We start from the raw sequence: 17,670 nt of genomic DNA on the forward strand, positions 1-17,670 counted from the left end.
ACCAGAACATATGTATCAAGGTTGTTTCCCCATCGTTACATCTGTCACTTCAGGGGATTTAGATCAGAAAATATACGGGATAATTTGTCTTTAGAAATACAAGTCACCACCTTGAAAAGAATAAGAGAATGTTGAGCACATAGTGAAGAGGGATTAACTAATTTAAGAATCAAATCCAAATTTTTGCCTGAGATAGAAAACTGTAGATCATGCTTCCATGCTCTTTTCATCTTATCAAGGGAAACTTGATGCGATTTTGAAAGCGTATCATATATAAAGGTTATTAAATTCTTCTGGGAAGGTTTTAATTTGAAAATAACATCGAGCTGTTAGATTCACAAGTTATGAGAAATTTTGGTAATTGAATCTGTACAAAATTTCTGATCTAAAAGTGTCTAAAAATCAATGAATTTGGTCAATTAAATTTCTCTGATAACTGCTCAAAAGACATGAGACAACTTTTTAACAAGCAAGTCTCAAAAACACTGAATATCATTATCATGTCTTAATTTAGAAAAGACACTAACAGAAATTTTCATAAAATTTGAAGTCCTTTTAAGGACTATTTTTGTGCTTTATTCAATCTGTTTGTCTTGATCATTGAATGCATTTATATATATTTTTTTTCCTTCAGTTAGTCATGTTTTATAGATTCAGTAGAACAATACTACCTTTAATTTTATATCAAAACATCCCAGTTTTACTTTCGGTAGGGGATTAGAATTCTTTTCTTTGGTTTATTTTTTTCTTTGATTTATTTTTTTCTTTTCTTTTTTTTGTCACCGACAACATTGTATGTGGAAGGGGTGGGTATATCATTATTGTTTTATTTTTGGAAATGTACTTATATTCTTCATATTTGGTAACCTTGTGTCCTGTATACAACGTGTGCTCATTAATTGCAGCAACCTGTTTTAAATATCCAGACATTTGCAAATACTGAAGTTATTAAACCAAAGCAGGAATTTTATTCAATGCCAGCAGGTTCCATTAAAATCTCAGTAAGATCCAACCCAACTGTTTAAAGCACAAATGTACAACAATTATTATCTTTAGTTTTGTAACAAATGAACTGATATTCTCCCAAAAAAGATATAGTAACTGTGCATTTCCATTAATCCTCTGAAATTTTTCTTTCAGATTTAACAATTTTGTTCATTTAACATCATGAGTTTAAAAATAATCATTGCCCAGTACTTGAGAAATACAAAGCAGGAAATGAAATAATGAAATTATAATGCAAAGCTTAGTAAAGGCAAATCAAATGTGATGTTATATTTAGTAAAAGTTAGGAATTAGGAAAATTACAGGAAATCCTTGGACTACAATACTTTAAAAATCTAACTTCACTATCTCATTCAAATGACCCTTTTTGAACAAGTATTCCTTTCCTATCTCGGCATGTTATGTTTCCACCACCTCCCTTTCTCACCACCCCCCAATTAGGAAGTTTGCAACACGACACAAACTTTTCACAGTAAACTATTGAGATGGAACATTGTGTGATTTTTTTTCCAGTAAAGTTCTGCAACTTCAATAGTCTGAATTGCTGGAACTCCTATAAATCACAAAACCCATGGGTCACAGTAGAAAAGAAAGGCTTGATGGGTCAAATAGCATACCTCTTTTTCAACTTGGAAGACATAGCATGATACTGTTGGTTTAGATTACACTCCTCATTATAGTTAACATTCTTTATAATGAGGTAAAAAGCAAAATTTTTTGAACGGCGTTTTTTTTCCCCACAAGTTCCATTTAGAGATCTGTAGACAAATCTAACTCCCACAGACTAATGGAAAATTATAGAAATTCACAGAACAGGATACTATTTGGCTCTTCATATCTATTCTGGCTGAAGAGCAGCGTCTTAATTTACTTCTTACTCTTCCATAAGTTCTCTTTTTCTAAATGCAATGAACATTTCTGTCGACCTGGTTTCTCAAAAAGTACTGTATATTTCAGCATATAAAGTCAACTGGCAGATGTCGACCACCTTTTCCAGCCTTATTTTAATGGTTTTATCATATATCAGGTGTATAAGTCAACCCCTAAAAATTGCATTGACTGAGCTGTTAGGCGTTGGCTGAAGGTGGTTGTTATCATGGAGGCTCCAGCAAAAATGACTAAAGCAGTGGTTCTCAATCTTTTTCTTTCCACTCACATACCACTTTAAGTAATCCCTATGCCATAGGTCCTCTGTGATTAGTAAGGGATTGCTTAAGGTGGTATGTGGGTGGAAAAAGATTGAGAACCACTGTTTTAATCGTATCTAATTGACTCGCTATGTGCATGGTTCAAAACCCCAAAAGAAATGGGCCAATGACAATTTTTCTCAAGCAAAATATTTCATTAACAATCGGGTCTAGAGCAGAGATTCTCAACCGTCCCTTCCCACTCACATATTAGCAATCCCTTTCTAATCACAGAGCACCGATGGCATAGCCATTATTTAAAGTGGTATGTGAGTGGAAAGAAAAAGACTGAGAAAAACTGGACTAAAGTATGAAGCAAATTTTAAGTTAAAAGTGATAGAAATGGCCATGAAAACCAACAAACTGCATTGCTGTAAGAAAATTTGATGTATATGAGAAGTTGGTAAGAGACTGGAGAAAGAAGGAAGAGACTAAAAAAAATACCAGAAAGGCAATGTTCGATGAGAAGAGGAATCACTCGTTGGCCAGAAATGGAAAATGAATGACGTCACAGCATGGGTACGTGAACAGAGGCAAGATTGCTACATAGTGAAAGAAAATAAGAGCATTTGCTCTGAAGTGGGCAAAATCACACCCAAAACGCAGTAAAGATTTTGAAACTACAGTAGGATGGTGCAACCGTTTCATGAATAGGAAAATTCTGGTATTACGACAAAAAAAAATGCTCAGAAACTACCAAATGATCTTGATCATAAAATTGTAAGTTTTTACGAGTTTACTATATGTCACTGGCAGAAACACCAGATTGCATTGGAAAATATTGGAAATATGGACTAAACCTCCATGAATTTCAACAAGATATGCAAAAGAACAGTGGAATGTAAAGGTGTGAAAACTGTGCAAACCGTGCACAGGCCATGAAAGGACCAGGTTTACCGTGGTGTTATTGTGCATGGCTAACAGGACAAAGTTAAGACTCATGGTAATCTTCAAGTGCAAACATAAACCAAACATAAAATTCCCAGCAGATATTTTCATGAAAAGGATGGATAGATGAAAATGGTGTAAAACTGTGGATAAACAACGTGTAGAACAGGCGGCAAGGCAGTTTACTCAAGGAACAGAGTTTGTTGGTCTGGGATATGTTTTTTTACCCATTTAACTGAGAAGACTAAAAGTAGATTAGCACTAAATAATACTTACTTGGCAGTTATCCCGGTGGTTTGACATCTATTGCAATCTCTCAATGTCTACTTGAACAAGCCATTCAAAGACCATGTGTTATGAAGAATGGAATACATGGATGACAAATGCAGAAAAATCATTTACAAAAGGTGGGGCAATGTGTGCTGTGTGACTTTGTGCTCAAAGCATGGGATAAAGTGAAAGTAGAGACTGTAATAAATCATTTAAAAAGTGCGGTGTCACTTGTGCAATTGATGGTATGGTAGGTGATTTATTATGGGACAGTGATGATGAAGTCGCCTCAACGGATACAGATTGGGACCCATATGATGACTGTTTAAACAGTGAGAGTATGGACGAGCTTGTAGTGATTTGAAGGATTCTAAATGTCTTTAATTTTTCAATAAAATTTTCAATTAAAATTTGTAGTTGGATTTTTTGTTTGTTTTTCAAAGGCCAACATAAGCTGAATACACTGAATTAGCATCCAGTGGATTTTTGAGTTGAATTTAAAGTCTCAAAAATATATTGGGCATATGTCGACCCCCATATTTTGAGAGTTTCAAGACTTGACTATACGGTATTTCAAAATCTCACATCAGTCAGAATTACTCCTTTTACCAGTTAAATAAAACACTAACATTCTCCTGCTTAACGAAATCTGCTGGAGGAACTCAACCAGCTGAGCAGCATCAGTGGGAGAAAATTAATGGTCAATGTTTTAGCCACATCCCTTCATCAAGAAAGATACAAAACTAGTGGAGAAAAGAAAATGATGAGGCACTCCAGTTTTAACTAAATTTAAGCAGAAACACATTTTGATTCACACTACGAACTCTCAAAACAAGATAGGAAACAAATCTACAGTTGTGCAATTTAAATCTCCAAGAACATTAAAAGAAAGAAATGCAAATAGGACATTTTAATTTTTCTTTAACCAATCAATGAGTTGGCATGGAGTTGGGATTGAAATGAATTAATGAAGTCGGAAAATTTGGGACAGACCAAGAGATGGGAGATTTTGATGCATTAACTTCTAAATCTATATTAACTTCTCGTTAGGTGAGGCTTTATCCAGACTTATGGCTACACATTGTTAAGAGTGTCCAAGCCACTCTCAGACTACGGATCTGTTTTTGCCAAGGAAATTATTCCACATAATTCTTCTCAAGAGCTTTATCAAGAGGGCATATCCAAAGCAGTGGAACAGATCATGCAAATCTAATTTTAGATTTGCCCAGTTAACTTAATATACTCCCCAATTATTACCTTTCCTTTGTCAAGTTAACATACAGTACTAAAAACGCATGTTGCATACTGTACTTTGCTTACTGTAAATATTTGCATCATCTTAATATATTAACATCGATTGGATGTTCATTATGTTAAAAAAGAGTCATTAGATCAAATACTGGTTTAAACATCAGGTCAATTACACAGTATTGTCCACCAACTACATAAAGCAAGATTACTCATTAAATACCAAAAGCATAATAGATCCATTATGCTTCGGGTATTTAATGAGTAAAGAACCACAATACATTTCCAGTCCAGCTGAGCTCCTTGTTAACATGCATATAATGAAATTACTATAAGCTTAAATCGCTATTTTAACAAGAAAATTGTGCAATTTAATCTACATGAGCCTCCCTTTGTTTGGGAGACTCAAGAGACTACAGATACTGCAAATCCAAAGCAAAGAAACAAACTGTTGGACAAACTCAGTGGGTCAAGCAGCTTTTATTTGGTGGGTGATGATGCAGAGGGGAGATGGGGGCAGTAAATATTATTAATGTTTCAGACTTAGACCCTGCATCAAAACTGAGTGGAGTGGGAAGATGGGAAGTACAAGGAGAGGATTGCAGGGGAGAGACAGTGGTCACAGTGGGTGATAGGTGAACTGAAAAGCAGTGAAGAACAACAGCTTGTATCAGGCTAGAGAGAGAGAGTATCAGGCTAGAGTAGAAACAGGTTGAAGAAGGCAGAGGGGAAAAAGCTGGTAGGATGTGGCCCAATGGGCATCAATCAAAGGTGGAGAGTTGCTGGAAGGAATAAGCATGAAAACAATAGCTATCAATGCCAGAATCTGACAATGAAGGAAAGTGATAATAGGAACCATTAGAGAAGATGTAAAGGGCAGAACCAGATGGTGGAGGGGATCCAGTGGGTGAAATGTGTGAGTTAGTTTGTGAATTCAACCAGAAAGGGGATAGGGATAAAAAGATGATGGGGGATGGAATGAGAAAAGGGGTAAAGTGGGAGAACCAGAATTGGGTCAGAAGAGGAAAGAGCGAGAGGAAAGGACAGGAGGTAAGGGATACCTGAAACTGGAAAATTCAATGTTCATACCATTGAATACCTACAGACCCTCAAAAGCACTGCAAAAAAAATAATTAATGGCAGATGCTGGTAATCTAAAATAAAATCAGCAAATTCTGGGGATATCAAACAGCATCAATGGCCATTCATTACAACTGCTCATTGACTTAATACAATAACTAATTTTTTTCCTCACAGATGTTGCCTGACCTCATCTGTATCTGCAGGAAATGTGTCAGAATTTTGTTAAAGGAGGCTACATTTTTGACAAATAATACAATAAATAACATAATTATTGCTTTTTCATTCTGCCAATCTTTTCTCAATTGATATATTCAGTTAATATAGAAATGCTAGGATAAACATTTCCAAAGGGAAGCTGCTATTCAGCCCATTGGATCCATACCAGCCCACATAGGACCAATCAGATTCCTCTCATTACCTTCTCTTTAACTTAAACATAACAACTTATTTTCTTTCACATATGTTGATCAACTTCTTTTGAATTCTTTATATCATAGATTAAAACTCAGGAGTAACGCATAGCAGCAAAATATCCAATCACCACATGTTTACTTAAGTAACTGAAAAATAAGAGCAAAATTGAAACTACATTCTGCATACCAATGAAACTTCATATATTCTCCCTCTTATCAAGAACACAACTGCAATTACCCTGGGCATTTTATGTCCCACAAAAAGTGCAAGGTCTGTAAATTAATAACCTATAAAATCCATGTTAAGAGATTAAGAAAAAGTTAGCTTTGGTCCACACTTTCAAAGCACTTAACATCTTTGTTCAGATGCAATAGGAGAATAAAAAAATGCAAATGAATTACAAAAATAGGTACCGGTAATTTTAGGTTACCTAGGTTCTAGTGCTGTTTGTATTGAGTTTTCACATTCTCCACATGGCTGCACAGTTTACCCAAGATAGTCCAAAGATGTCCTGTTTGGTGGGTCAATTAGTTGCTGCAAATTACCCTCCGGACAGGTGGGTAGTGACAGTCAGGAGAGGCAATGAGCACAAGGGAAATTGGATTACAAGGTACTTAACCCCAAATGAGATAACAGGTTTAAGGGATAGCTCTGAGTGCTCAAAAAAAATTCTAATTCCTCTCCTATGGAAAGCGAATATGAAAATGTATTTCTTCTTCGTGACTTTGCTTCCTCCTACATCACAAAGACACATCGTTTGATTGGTCATTGGCTACTATAAATATCCCCCCACCACCCCCAAGTCAGGAGGCGAGTGCAAAATCAGGGAGAAGTTGATGAGACTGTGGCACAATTTTAAAAATGGATTAATGTTGCAATAGTCAAAATAGGTTGAAGATCAGTATAAACTTGGTGGGCTGAAGTGCCTAATTTCCTTTTATATCTCTTTAAAACAAAATCATTTGAAGGGATTGGATACAATGTACGAAACATAATTTGAAATACTAAAAAAATTAAGGGTTTTTTAAAAATGTATAAAAAATGTAAAACATAAAATTAATTACAATTTTTACAACCAATATTTTGTTCATATTTCAGACAAGTAAATATTTAGAGGAGGAAGAACATGCTATATTTTGAGCTCACAAAAGAATGAAAACATCCATCATTACACCACAGAGATGCTGGAATGTACATTGAGACATTTGGTAAAGATAAACTGGGAACAGTTCAGAACTTGAATTGGGAACAGAAATCAAGAATGCAGGGTCAGAGCTATATAATAAAGAACAGTGTTTAAAATGTTAGAAGAAAGAAAAGTTCGATATCTGAAATGTAGGAAGAAAGAAAAGCTCAATATCTGAAATGTCGGAAGAAAGAAAAGCTCGATATCTGAAATGTCGGAAGAAAGAAAAGCTCGATATCTGAAATGTCGGAAGAAAGAAAAGCTCGATATCTGAAATGTCGGAAGAAAGAAAAGCTCGATATCTGAAATGTCGGAAGAAGCTCGATATCTGAAATGTCGGAAGAAAGAAAAGCTCGATATCTGAAATGTCGGAAGAAGCTCGATATCTGAAATGTCGGAAGAAAGAAAAGCTCGATATCTGAAATGTCGGAAGAAAGAAAAGCTCGATATCTGAAATGTCGGAAGAAAGAAAAGCTCGATATCTGAAATGTCGGAAGAAAGAAAAGCTCGATATCTGAAATGTCGGAAGAAAGAAAATCTCGATATCTGAAATGTTGGAAGAATGAAAAGCTCGATATCTGAAATGTAGGAAGAAAGAAAAGCTCGATATCTGAAATGTAGGAAGAAAGAAAAGCTCGATATCTGAAATGCTATAGCAAAAACAATGTGAAAACATAATCCAGAATCAGATTTTAAGAGAGAGATGCAAACAGTCAATGAAGCATGTTTAAAATAGTCATATCACACCATATCAAAGTAAGAAACATTGCAACCCAGTTGGTGACAGCAACTCCCACAAGCAGCAACATGATCATGGTGAGATGATAATTTTTTCAATGTATCACTTGAGGGACTCCTATTCATAATGCATATTAAAATCCAAATACATCTTCCTCACTCTCCTCAACATGTCTGATGGTTACAGAGGCTGCTGAGTTTAACAGGGTAAAAATATAAATGCAATTCAAATTAATCACAAGCATAATAATTGGTTCAAGAATGGCAGTTCTATGTTACACAATGTGCAAATCCAAACAAACCTTGTTCGTTTCATTTCCAAGGATATGAAGTCTTCGTCCACAGGAGCTGAAAGTTCCAAAGATCCAAGGTCTGGGCCCTGTTTTTGGGTGGGCCTGGACCTGTAGAAAATATCAGTGTAAAATCTAACAGACTAAATGAAACAGTCGCAAATGTTAACTCGACAAATTTTTAAAAATCTAATGGAAATGCTTGACTAAAGTTAAAGCTGATGGCTGCAGTACAATACTGACCCTTGCAAAACCAAATTTTAACATAGCATATGTCTATGTATAGCAAAAGAATTCTGCAAACTTTACATTTCGAAGAAATATAAAACACAAAGCAGATTCACTGCATCGTTCGACACATTTAACTTCTTTCAGCCCCACCTCAGAGCTGAAATACACCATCGTCTCGTAAAATTCAAATTAAAACTTAATAAATTTATACATCTCTACAAAAAAATGGATTTGTTTCATCAACCAAATGAAGAAAAATTATTTTCTCTGCCTCTTGTACAAATTCATTGGTGACAACCCTCAGATGTATTGTCAACACTGGTACATGAATAAGCCAGATACAGTCTTTTCTGCCAAAATAGCTCATTCTTAACCTAATTCCATATACTATATTTGTCAGTCCCATATGGTTTCGTATTTGCTTCACAAAAATCTGACATAAAATTGACAAGATAGCACAACCTAAATGGCTATTTCCTAATGCATAATCAATACTTTCACAAACCCTTTTGGATGTTTCCTCACCTGATTCCTGCATGATCTGGCTAAGTGTCCTGGGATATTTAAGCATGTGAAAATATATGGAAAGGCAACTTATCAATCAGCAGCCCATCTAATTGTAATGTCAAGCTTGCATGAAGCTTACACTTGACAGCATTGTGGCCAGCATGTAACAAAGGCAAGATGGAGACACAGGAGTCTGGAATCTGGAGCAAGGCCAACATTGTGGAACCCCAAAGTCTGTAGACACTGATTTGTAGTAAAAACACAGATATGCTTGAGGAACTCAGCTGGTCTTGGAGTGTCCATAGGAAGTAAAAATATATTACCGACATTTCGGGTCTGAGTGTTTCTTCAAGGTACATCAGCAAAGAACAGGAAGGTGTCAGAAGAAAGACTAAAGAATAGGAGTGGAAGGAGTCCAGGCCAATAAAAGGTGTTAATTGGATATAAGGTGAGAATTAGGTTTGGCTCTGTGAAAGGAGACAGACAGAAAAGAGAGAGAGAGAGACACACACATCTGGGGGAAAGGCAACAAGGAGAAGAAGGGGGAGGGGGTTTAACAGAAACTGGAGAAGTCAATGTTAAGGTTGGAGGGTGACCAGTCGGAAAATGGGGTGATGTTCCTCCAATTTGCGAATGGTCTCAGTCTAGCAGTGCATGAGACCATGGATAGACATGTCAGCAAGGAAATGGGACTGGGAATTGAAATCAATAACCACTGTGAAATGCATGCTATTGCAGCGGGAAGAGCTTTACACATTGTTTCAGGCAACTTCATTGGCTACTCCTGTTTAGCTACAACTTTCATGTTGCTGCACAAATATCCAACAAAAAAAAATCCGAGGCTGAGTCCCTGAATATTAGCACAGTGAAATGAAATCATGCTTAAAATTAATTCAATTATACACCCACACTAAGATGTTATCCGGAGTTTTACAGTTTGATTGAAATTATGTGCATTTAATTTGTTTCTTCAAATGACGTTGGGTTTTGCCTTCACAAATGTGGGCCCATTGGAATGATAAAACTTGCTTTGTTATTAAGTCGGAATATTAGGCCGAAAACAACATGCATTTTACATTGCAGTCGTGTTTTAATGACGTGGTGATGCATTTATGAAAAGTGGGTCTAAGAATTCAAACCAACTGTGTTCTTTATGTACGAATCTCATCCAGTGGACCTCAATATTGAAGGTTTCAACTTGCTGTAAAGCAGCCATATGGAGCCAATTTGAAATGAAAGTGTTGCCTTCACAGACAAAGGTAAACAAATTTCTGTAGTTATATACATTACAATAAAAGGAACCTTGACCCTTCACAACCAAAACAATAAAAGTACATCTAAAGAAAAACAATGGGTAGAATAGAATTGAAATCAGTGATAGCCTTATTTTTGATAATTAACGTCATTGATAAGTTTGTAGAATTGTGTGCTGTATTTTTAACTGACCTGTCATTCACATTTCCTACGTCAGGCTAATCACAGGCAGCAATCAAAACTAACACACTAAATGATACAACTCGAAATTCCGACGATGTGCTTAAAATACCATTATTATTGTTCCCAAGGGCCGCCTATTATACGATTACAGACTTCCAGCATAATCTCTGACCAGAGGAAAATCAATTTCCTTTCAGGGTTGGCAATTTCTTAGATTTTTGTGAGAAGGGGAAAAAAGAAATACAAGTTCCACAAGCAACTTCGTTCTGGGATATTATTCCCTTTTTTCTGGAACGTGTGCTATGTAAAAAGCACAGAACTGGAATGGGGGTGCCATTCCAGTCCCGTCTTTTTTCTGCCTCGGGCCCTAGTATTTTTGTGAACTGCCTATAGTGTACACTGCACTGCAGACACTCTGGGACCAAATCGGGTCATGATGTGTGTGGTGTACCATAATTTTCTTAGTATTTTGTGTACCATAATTTTTTTAGTGCAGCCTACCTACTCTCTCCCATAGCCCGCTGTCCCACTCTGACAGCAGTGGTTCGCTGCCTGCTCTCTGTTGCTGTGGGCCAATAAGACAAACCCTAACCCAATCCTACTCAACCATACCAAACCCTAACCAGAACCCAATCACAGTGCTAACCCTAACCTGAAGCCCACATCAAACTTGAACCTCACGTCTAACCCTAACCTGAAGCCCACATCAAACCTGAACCTCACACCTAACCCTAACCTGAAGCCCACATCAAACTTGAACCTCACACCTAACTCTAATCTGAACCCAACAACTAACCCTATCCCAAATCCCACACCTAATCCTAACCCTAAAGTGTGAATATAAGGTCAATACTTTGCAGGCAATAAACTTACCCAGGACATTTCAAAATATACAAGTACTGGAAAGGAAATAAGGCACTCATCCCACTAAGAGCTAGAAACAGGCACAGGGTAATGAAACTGCCAGCCAAAAGTGGACCTCTGAGAGAGACCAGTGAACACGAGAGGGTTGATTATCCTGCTTTGCACATATTGACAAATTAATCTGAACCCTAACTCTAGATTTGACACGAGGTCTGCCAGATTGTAAACCAGCTGGTCTGTGGGTTTATCCTTAGTTATGATTAAATCCACTACCCCGCTCCCCACTGACAGCCCACCACCAGCCCCAAATGATAGGTAGCAGTGATTAGTAAAGGATTACTTAAGGTGGTATGTGAGTGGAAAGAAAAAGTTTGAAATCCACTTCTTTCTATCAACACTTGTAGATTTTCCCATGCTTTTTTATAAATGGAGGACCATCGCCTTCCCAAGATCGTGTTATATGGCGAGCTCTCCACTGGCCACCGTGACAGAGGTGCACCAAAGAAAAGGTACAAGGACTGCCTAAAGAAATCTCTTGGTGCCTGCCACATTGACCACCGCCAGTGGGCTGATAACGCCTCAAACCGTGCATCTTGGCGCCTCACAGTTTGGCGGGCAGCAACCTCCTTTGAAGAAGACCGCAGAGCCCACCTCACTGACAAAAGGCAAAGGAGGAAAAACCCAACACCCAACCCCAACCAACCAATTTTCCCCTGCAACCGTGTCTGCCTGTCCCGCATCGGACTTGTCAGCCACAAACGAGCCTGCAGCTGACGTGGACTTTTTACCCCCTCCATAAATCTTCGTCCGCGAAGCCAAGCCAAAGAATGCATGTTTTATTAAATTGTGCACAAATTTTCCCATGCTCTTTTATAAATTGTGCACATGTGTGCTTTATTCCCATTATGATTTTCCCACCTTCTATTAATTGTGCATGTGGGTGCTTTAGCTCTCACTACGATTTTCCCACACTCCTTTATTAATTGTATGTTAATAAAAAGAAAACTTGATAGCAAACTTTGTGTCCAGACTCATCTCTCATGGGCCTGACGCTTTCTCAACTCAATGATCAGTGCGGCGACCGACAGCGTTACTGTCGACATTACTTACCATTATCACCCTAATTTCAACCTGGCATATAAAGCCCGGGGAATATTTTTGAGCCATTTTGGGGAAAAACAAGTAGGTTCAACATGCTGTCAAATATAATATGTTATATGTATTAGACGCAGATACCAACACTGTTGAGTTGCACGTCCAGCCCCTTTTGTTTGCAGATATAAAAAGGCAGACTAATATGGAAAATTGCAGGTTTTGGATGTTCCAATGTGAACGACCAATGCAGAAAAATGCAGAAAAATCACACGAATGTTGTGTTTAAAAAAAGCCATGTGATTATCAAAGCTTGGTTCTTTTCAGGAAATACAACCAACTTAAAAGGAAGAGTGGCTTTACTATAGTCCCTTTCCTTCAAGAATCATAAAATCTCATTCCCATTTGATTCCAAACTCAAAGTATAATTTGTTCACAGGAGCTTTTTGTACCTATTATTCTGTGCAAACTTGAACCCATCAATCATTTCAGTACATGGCATACAAGAAGCCAATGAACACCATTATGATTCTCTTGCCAAGCAAGTTAATGAATTTATTTCCATATTCCTAAAGTGGCAAATGTGTCTCAAAATGAATTGCCAAATTCCAGATGTGCGCACTAGGTTAGTGCAGCTCTGATTTCTGCAGCCTTCTCATCAAGTAACAAGAGTTGGGCAGCATTAGTCCCTGACTTTGCAGCTCAAAGAAAGAGCAGAAATTATTTAATTCAAGTCTGTCCAAAAAGTGAGGCAGTTGGATCAGCTTTTGGGTGCATATTCACAGAACTACTGGGACAGTAAAAGGGTGAATGAGACTGACATTTGGTGGAAATAATTTTGAAAGATCAATTATTGTTTCAAAATATTCAAAAGGCAATACATCTTGAAATGTAATGGTAGCCTTTTAAAATACAATTGTTCAAGCAATGAGACAAAACTTGTTCAGTTGCCAATCAGAAGAACAAATACACTGATATTTTATGCATGAAGGAAAAATGGGCTTGAACTTTTATTTTTCATCAGTAACAGCTCAAAAAATTCCTGAAATCTTCTTAAATTATATTTTCATGCACTGATAAAAAAAATTATTAATATATTTTATATTGATACAAAATATATTAATTGTGCATTTTGCTTCAAGAATGCAACCTGCGCAATACTCCATGCAGACTAATTACCAATTTTTTTTGTGTCAGTGAAGCAACCAATTAACTTGAGAGATAACAACCAGCAATAATGAAAATGCAAACACACTGTCAACTTTGAAATTGGAGGAAATATTGTTCCTTACTAATTGGTTGCCTTTACCTCAATAATTTGCACAAACATGACAGAACTCAAATGTCAGAACCGAAAAATCCCCAATTAAAAAAAATAAAAATAAACAAGCCAAATTCTAACTGTAATTTGATAACATCAAACATGCGTACCAAACCACAATTGGCTTCTCTGAAACTGTCATTAAATACAATTAAATATTAAGCCTTCTAAGATACTAATTTCTCCGTGCTGTTTGTTTCTATTAAAAGCAATTTCTTCGGAGTCTCCTGGTATATAGTGTTGAGGACAATCAAATCAATTCCAACCTTGACTTTTCAATTCCAAACATCGACCTGCAGAAGTCACCGTGGTCTTCATTTTAACCGCAGACACCCTTTCCGACAGCCACCTAGTCTAAAGCAGGCAGGGATGTTTGTTTGGAAAATAATTCGGCTACCAAGGACATCTTTCCCCCATCATTCTCCTCCCTGATCAGAACCCAAAAACATTTTTATTCTCCTAACCTCTTTTTAAATTTAGTTAAATACGGCATTCCCCAAATTGGCCAGATATTAAATATTCTACTTTTTGTCTGGTACGATTCGTACACAGAGTTTAGCCTATCAACAAAACATTGTTCTCTGGTCCTTGGTGTAAAACACACAGACATCAAACCAGATATAACACACAGAAGCAAACAATATATATGCAGGACAAGTCTTCGTAAATTTCTCAGCAAGTGCAGTTCCTGATGATAGATTTTGAGTCCCCACGATAGGTATCCAGTTAAATGAACTCCAAGGAACTTGGAGCTCTTCACTCTCTCTACCACAGAGTTGTTGATGTGGAGGGTGGTCGTTCCTGGTCCTCCTGAAGTCCACAATTAACTCCTTCATCTCGTCCACATTAAGATTCAGGTTATTAGTCCCGCACCATTTCACAAGATTTTCCACGTCTTCTCTGTAATGTTACTTATCGTTGTTGCTGATGAGGACAATTACAGTTATCTCATCTGCAAACTCAATGACATTGTTGGAGCTAGATCTGGTGATGCAGTCATGTATCAGTAGCGTGAACAGGAATGGGCAGAGCCAGTGCTCAGTGTGATTCTGCTCGACATTCTGCATCTGACCTGGATAGACTGCAGCCTTGCTGTTAGGAAGTCTGGAATACAGTTACAGAGAGAGGTCTTGAGGCCCAGTGAGAAGAGCTTCTCCACTAGCCTCAGGAGAATGATTGTATTAAATGCCTATCTGAGGTCAATGAACAGCAGCCTGGTGTATAAGACGTCGTTCTCCAGGTGAGTCAGAACAGAGTGAAGGTACAAGGCTACAGCATCATCTGGATTGCTGCAGTGAGGTGTTGAAGATGCCTGTGAAGACATCCGTCAATTGGTCTTCAGTACCCAACCAGGTATGTTATCTGGCCTTGTCACCTTGTGTGGATTCACACTGGATAAGGTTCTCCTCATTTTGGCTACGCAGCGGGCCTGTTCCTCAGGGAGACACAGAGCTTTCTTCTGTGTCATCTGTTCTTCTCATCCAGCTGTGCATAGAAAATGCTCAGTCTGCCCAGAAGGGAGGTGTTATTGTCCTGAACTCACATGGTTGATTTGTGATCCATTATTATCTTGATCCCTTGCCACATGTGCCTCAAGTCACTGGTGTCGCGTGGCTGTCTGTGAATCTTCTATGTGTACCCACACTTGCCTTCCAGATTGTACAGGAGAGTTCAGCCCTGGCTGATCTTAGTGCCATCATGTTCCCCATCCTGAAGGCAGCATCATGAACTCCGAGAAGGGCCTGAACTTTAGCATCCAACCATGGTTTCTGGTTACCCTGGTTGTGAAGCATTTGATCTCGGTGACATCTTCAATATCCTTGCGGATGTAGCCAGTCACTGAGCTTGAATACTCCTCAATGTTTACATGACCGTTGTTGGTGGCTACCTCTCTAAAACAGCTGCAGCCTGTGACCTCCTGCCACATTCTGATCTCCCTGCAAACTGCCCTAGTTTTCTTTGCCAGTGGTCTACGCCAGGGTTGGCAGGACAGATATGTGATCTGAGTAACCAAGGTGTGGGTGAGGTGCAGCCTTTCTACGCACCAGAGACTTCGTTGTGCACCCGATTCAGGGTGTCCTCTCCTCTGGTGGTGTGAACATGCTGTTGAAACTGTGGAAAGACAGTTTTCAGGTTGGCGTGATGAAAGCAGGTGCCAACAACCAAGGCACCAGGGTGGGATGTCTGGGCTTTGCAGATGGCACTGAAATTCATACAAAATACATGTTGCATATTCAAATCAAGTATGACAAATGTATCCGAGGGTCAAAATCATAAATGGAATACCTATATATCAATTTACAAAACATACAAATTCCAAACCTGGTTTCTAATGTCTGCATCTTTTAATTGTACTTTTCTTCCTCTAAAAAAATTCACAAAAAGAATCGTCACATTCACCTTCCATATTTATCTGCCCTGAGCAGCTCAGACTTTATTTCTCATTAGCAATGCTACCAGTCCAAGCTCCTCCAAGAAAGTTTGACAATGCTAAATGTTTCTTGAATTTAACCGTGCTAGTTGTTGAATCTCACAATAATTTTTACTTCAGTACATAAAGCTTTCACACAAGAGCAGCATAGAGCTCACAAAAATACTGCAAAAATTTCAAATCCTGTAAATTGATTTTGTAATTCAGATTAACCTCACTGGCGCATCAATCATCAATGATACAAACTAATGAACAAGAGTCTTTCAAAGAAATATGAGCAATTCAAAACATAGATGAACTAACGTTTTAAATAACTCTTACAATTGAGTAGACCATTCATTATGTTCAAATTAATTTCTCTTTTGGAAAATTTCACACAATTATCAATGATAATTATATACATAACATGAAATTTTTTGCACTTAAAACAACTCAAAGAGCCTTCTTTCCACTGATGTTACTTGTCCATTTCCAGGTTTATTCAAAAGTTTAAGATTTCATAAATTCCAATGAAACTCTATTAAGTGGGTGCAAGGAAAAACAATGCAGTCAAGCAAGAACTGCCTACACCATAATATTTTGCTTAAATCTTTGAAAATGGTTATACAATAACTATTACTGGACAAATAATGAACAACTTTTCACAAGCAAATAGTCTGTAATTATAAAAGAGAAAAGTACAACAATACTTTGGTCAGGCAGTTGCAGAGAGAGTTAACAGTGCAGGGCTTCTATCAGACTGGCATTTTATCCTTTTATGGATTCAGGGACACATCTCTTGGGACAAGATGATATGACTGAGAGTTAGATGATAATATTTGGAATGCACGATAATAAACTGATTAAATAGAATTCAATATTGCTGAGAATCAGTCCACATGTCCAGATGTCCATTCATAATGCAAAAGACAAATGTGAATACATCCATAAATTGTTTTGCCACAAATTTACTGCAGATTATGATGGGAATTTCCATTTTAAACTATTATTTTCCAACTGGGATCATACAAACGTTAAAACAGATACTGAAAATATTTTTTTCCAGAGATTGCACATTTATAAGCAATGGCGATGGTTTATATGCCTGCTCACATCCATGAAATTCATAATCATCTTACATTTATCTTTACAAAATCGATAGTCTCCCAGCAACTAAAGTAATCTCAAGCCTCAAAACTCAGTCATGACAACTACAGAGTAAAAATTGTTAACCCTCATCTGATCATCAAGAATTGGAGAGTGAAAAGATCACTAACCAAAGGTAAAACCTGCAACCTTTAACAGAAAACTGCAGACAGTTGTGCAAACATTAAATCAACTTCTAAATTTCTGACAACATAATTACAGATTTCCTTAATTTTATCCAAATCCTGGAAAAACTCAGCAATTCAGGCTCCATCATAAATTGGCCCAAGTTCTTGAGATCTTATGAATTCTGAGAGAACCTAATTCTAACAGATTATTCTTGAAAAGTTAAA

The 17,670-nt window shown here is 37.4% G+C and overlaps 1 protein-coding gene across 11 annotated transcripts in view; it reads right to left on the bottom strand.

Moving 5' to 3' along the window:
* LOC138759300 (dual specificity mitogen-activated protein kinase kinase 4-like) overlaps positions 1-17,670 on the bottom strand; it is a 143,635-nt gene that overhangs the window by 41,539 nt on the left and 84,426 nt on the right. For 9 of the 11 annotated variants that reach the window (XM_069929495.1, XM_069929494.1, XM_069929496.1 and 6 more), the window contains one exon: positions 8,322-8,420. The exons of the other annotated variants lie outside the window; for them this stretch is intronic. In XM_069929495.1, the coding sequence (XP_069785596.1) occupies positions 8,322-8,420 (99 nt within the window). The remainder of the gene's footprint in view (positions 1-8,321; positions 8,421-17,670) is intronic. 11 annotated transcript variants of the gene reach the window in all.

This window comes from Narcine bancroftii, chromosome 3, assembly GCF_036971445.1.
Source record: "Narcine bancroftii isolate sNarBan1 chromosome 3, sNarBan1.hap1, whole genome shotgun sequence".
Classification (NCBI taxonomy): domain Eukaryota; kingdom Metazoa; phylum Chordata; class Chondrichthyes; order Torpediniformes; family Narcinidae; genus Narcine; species Narcine bancroftii.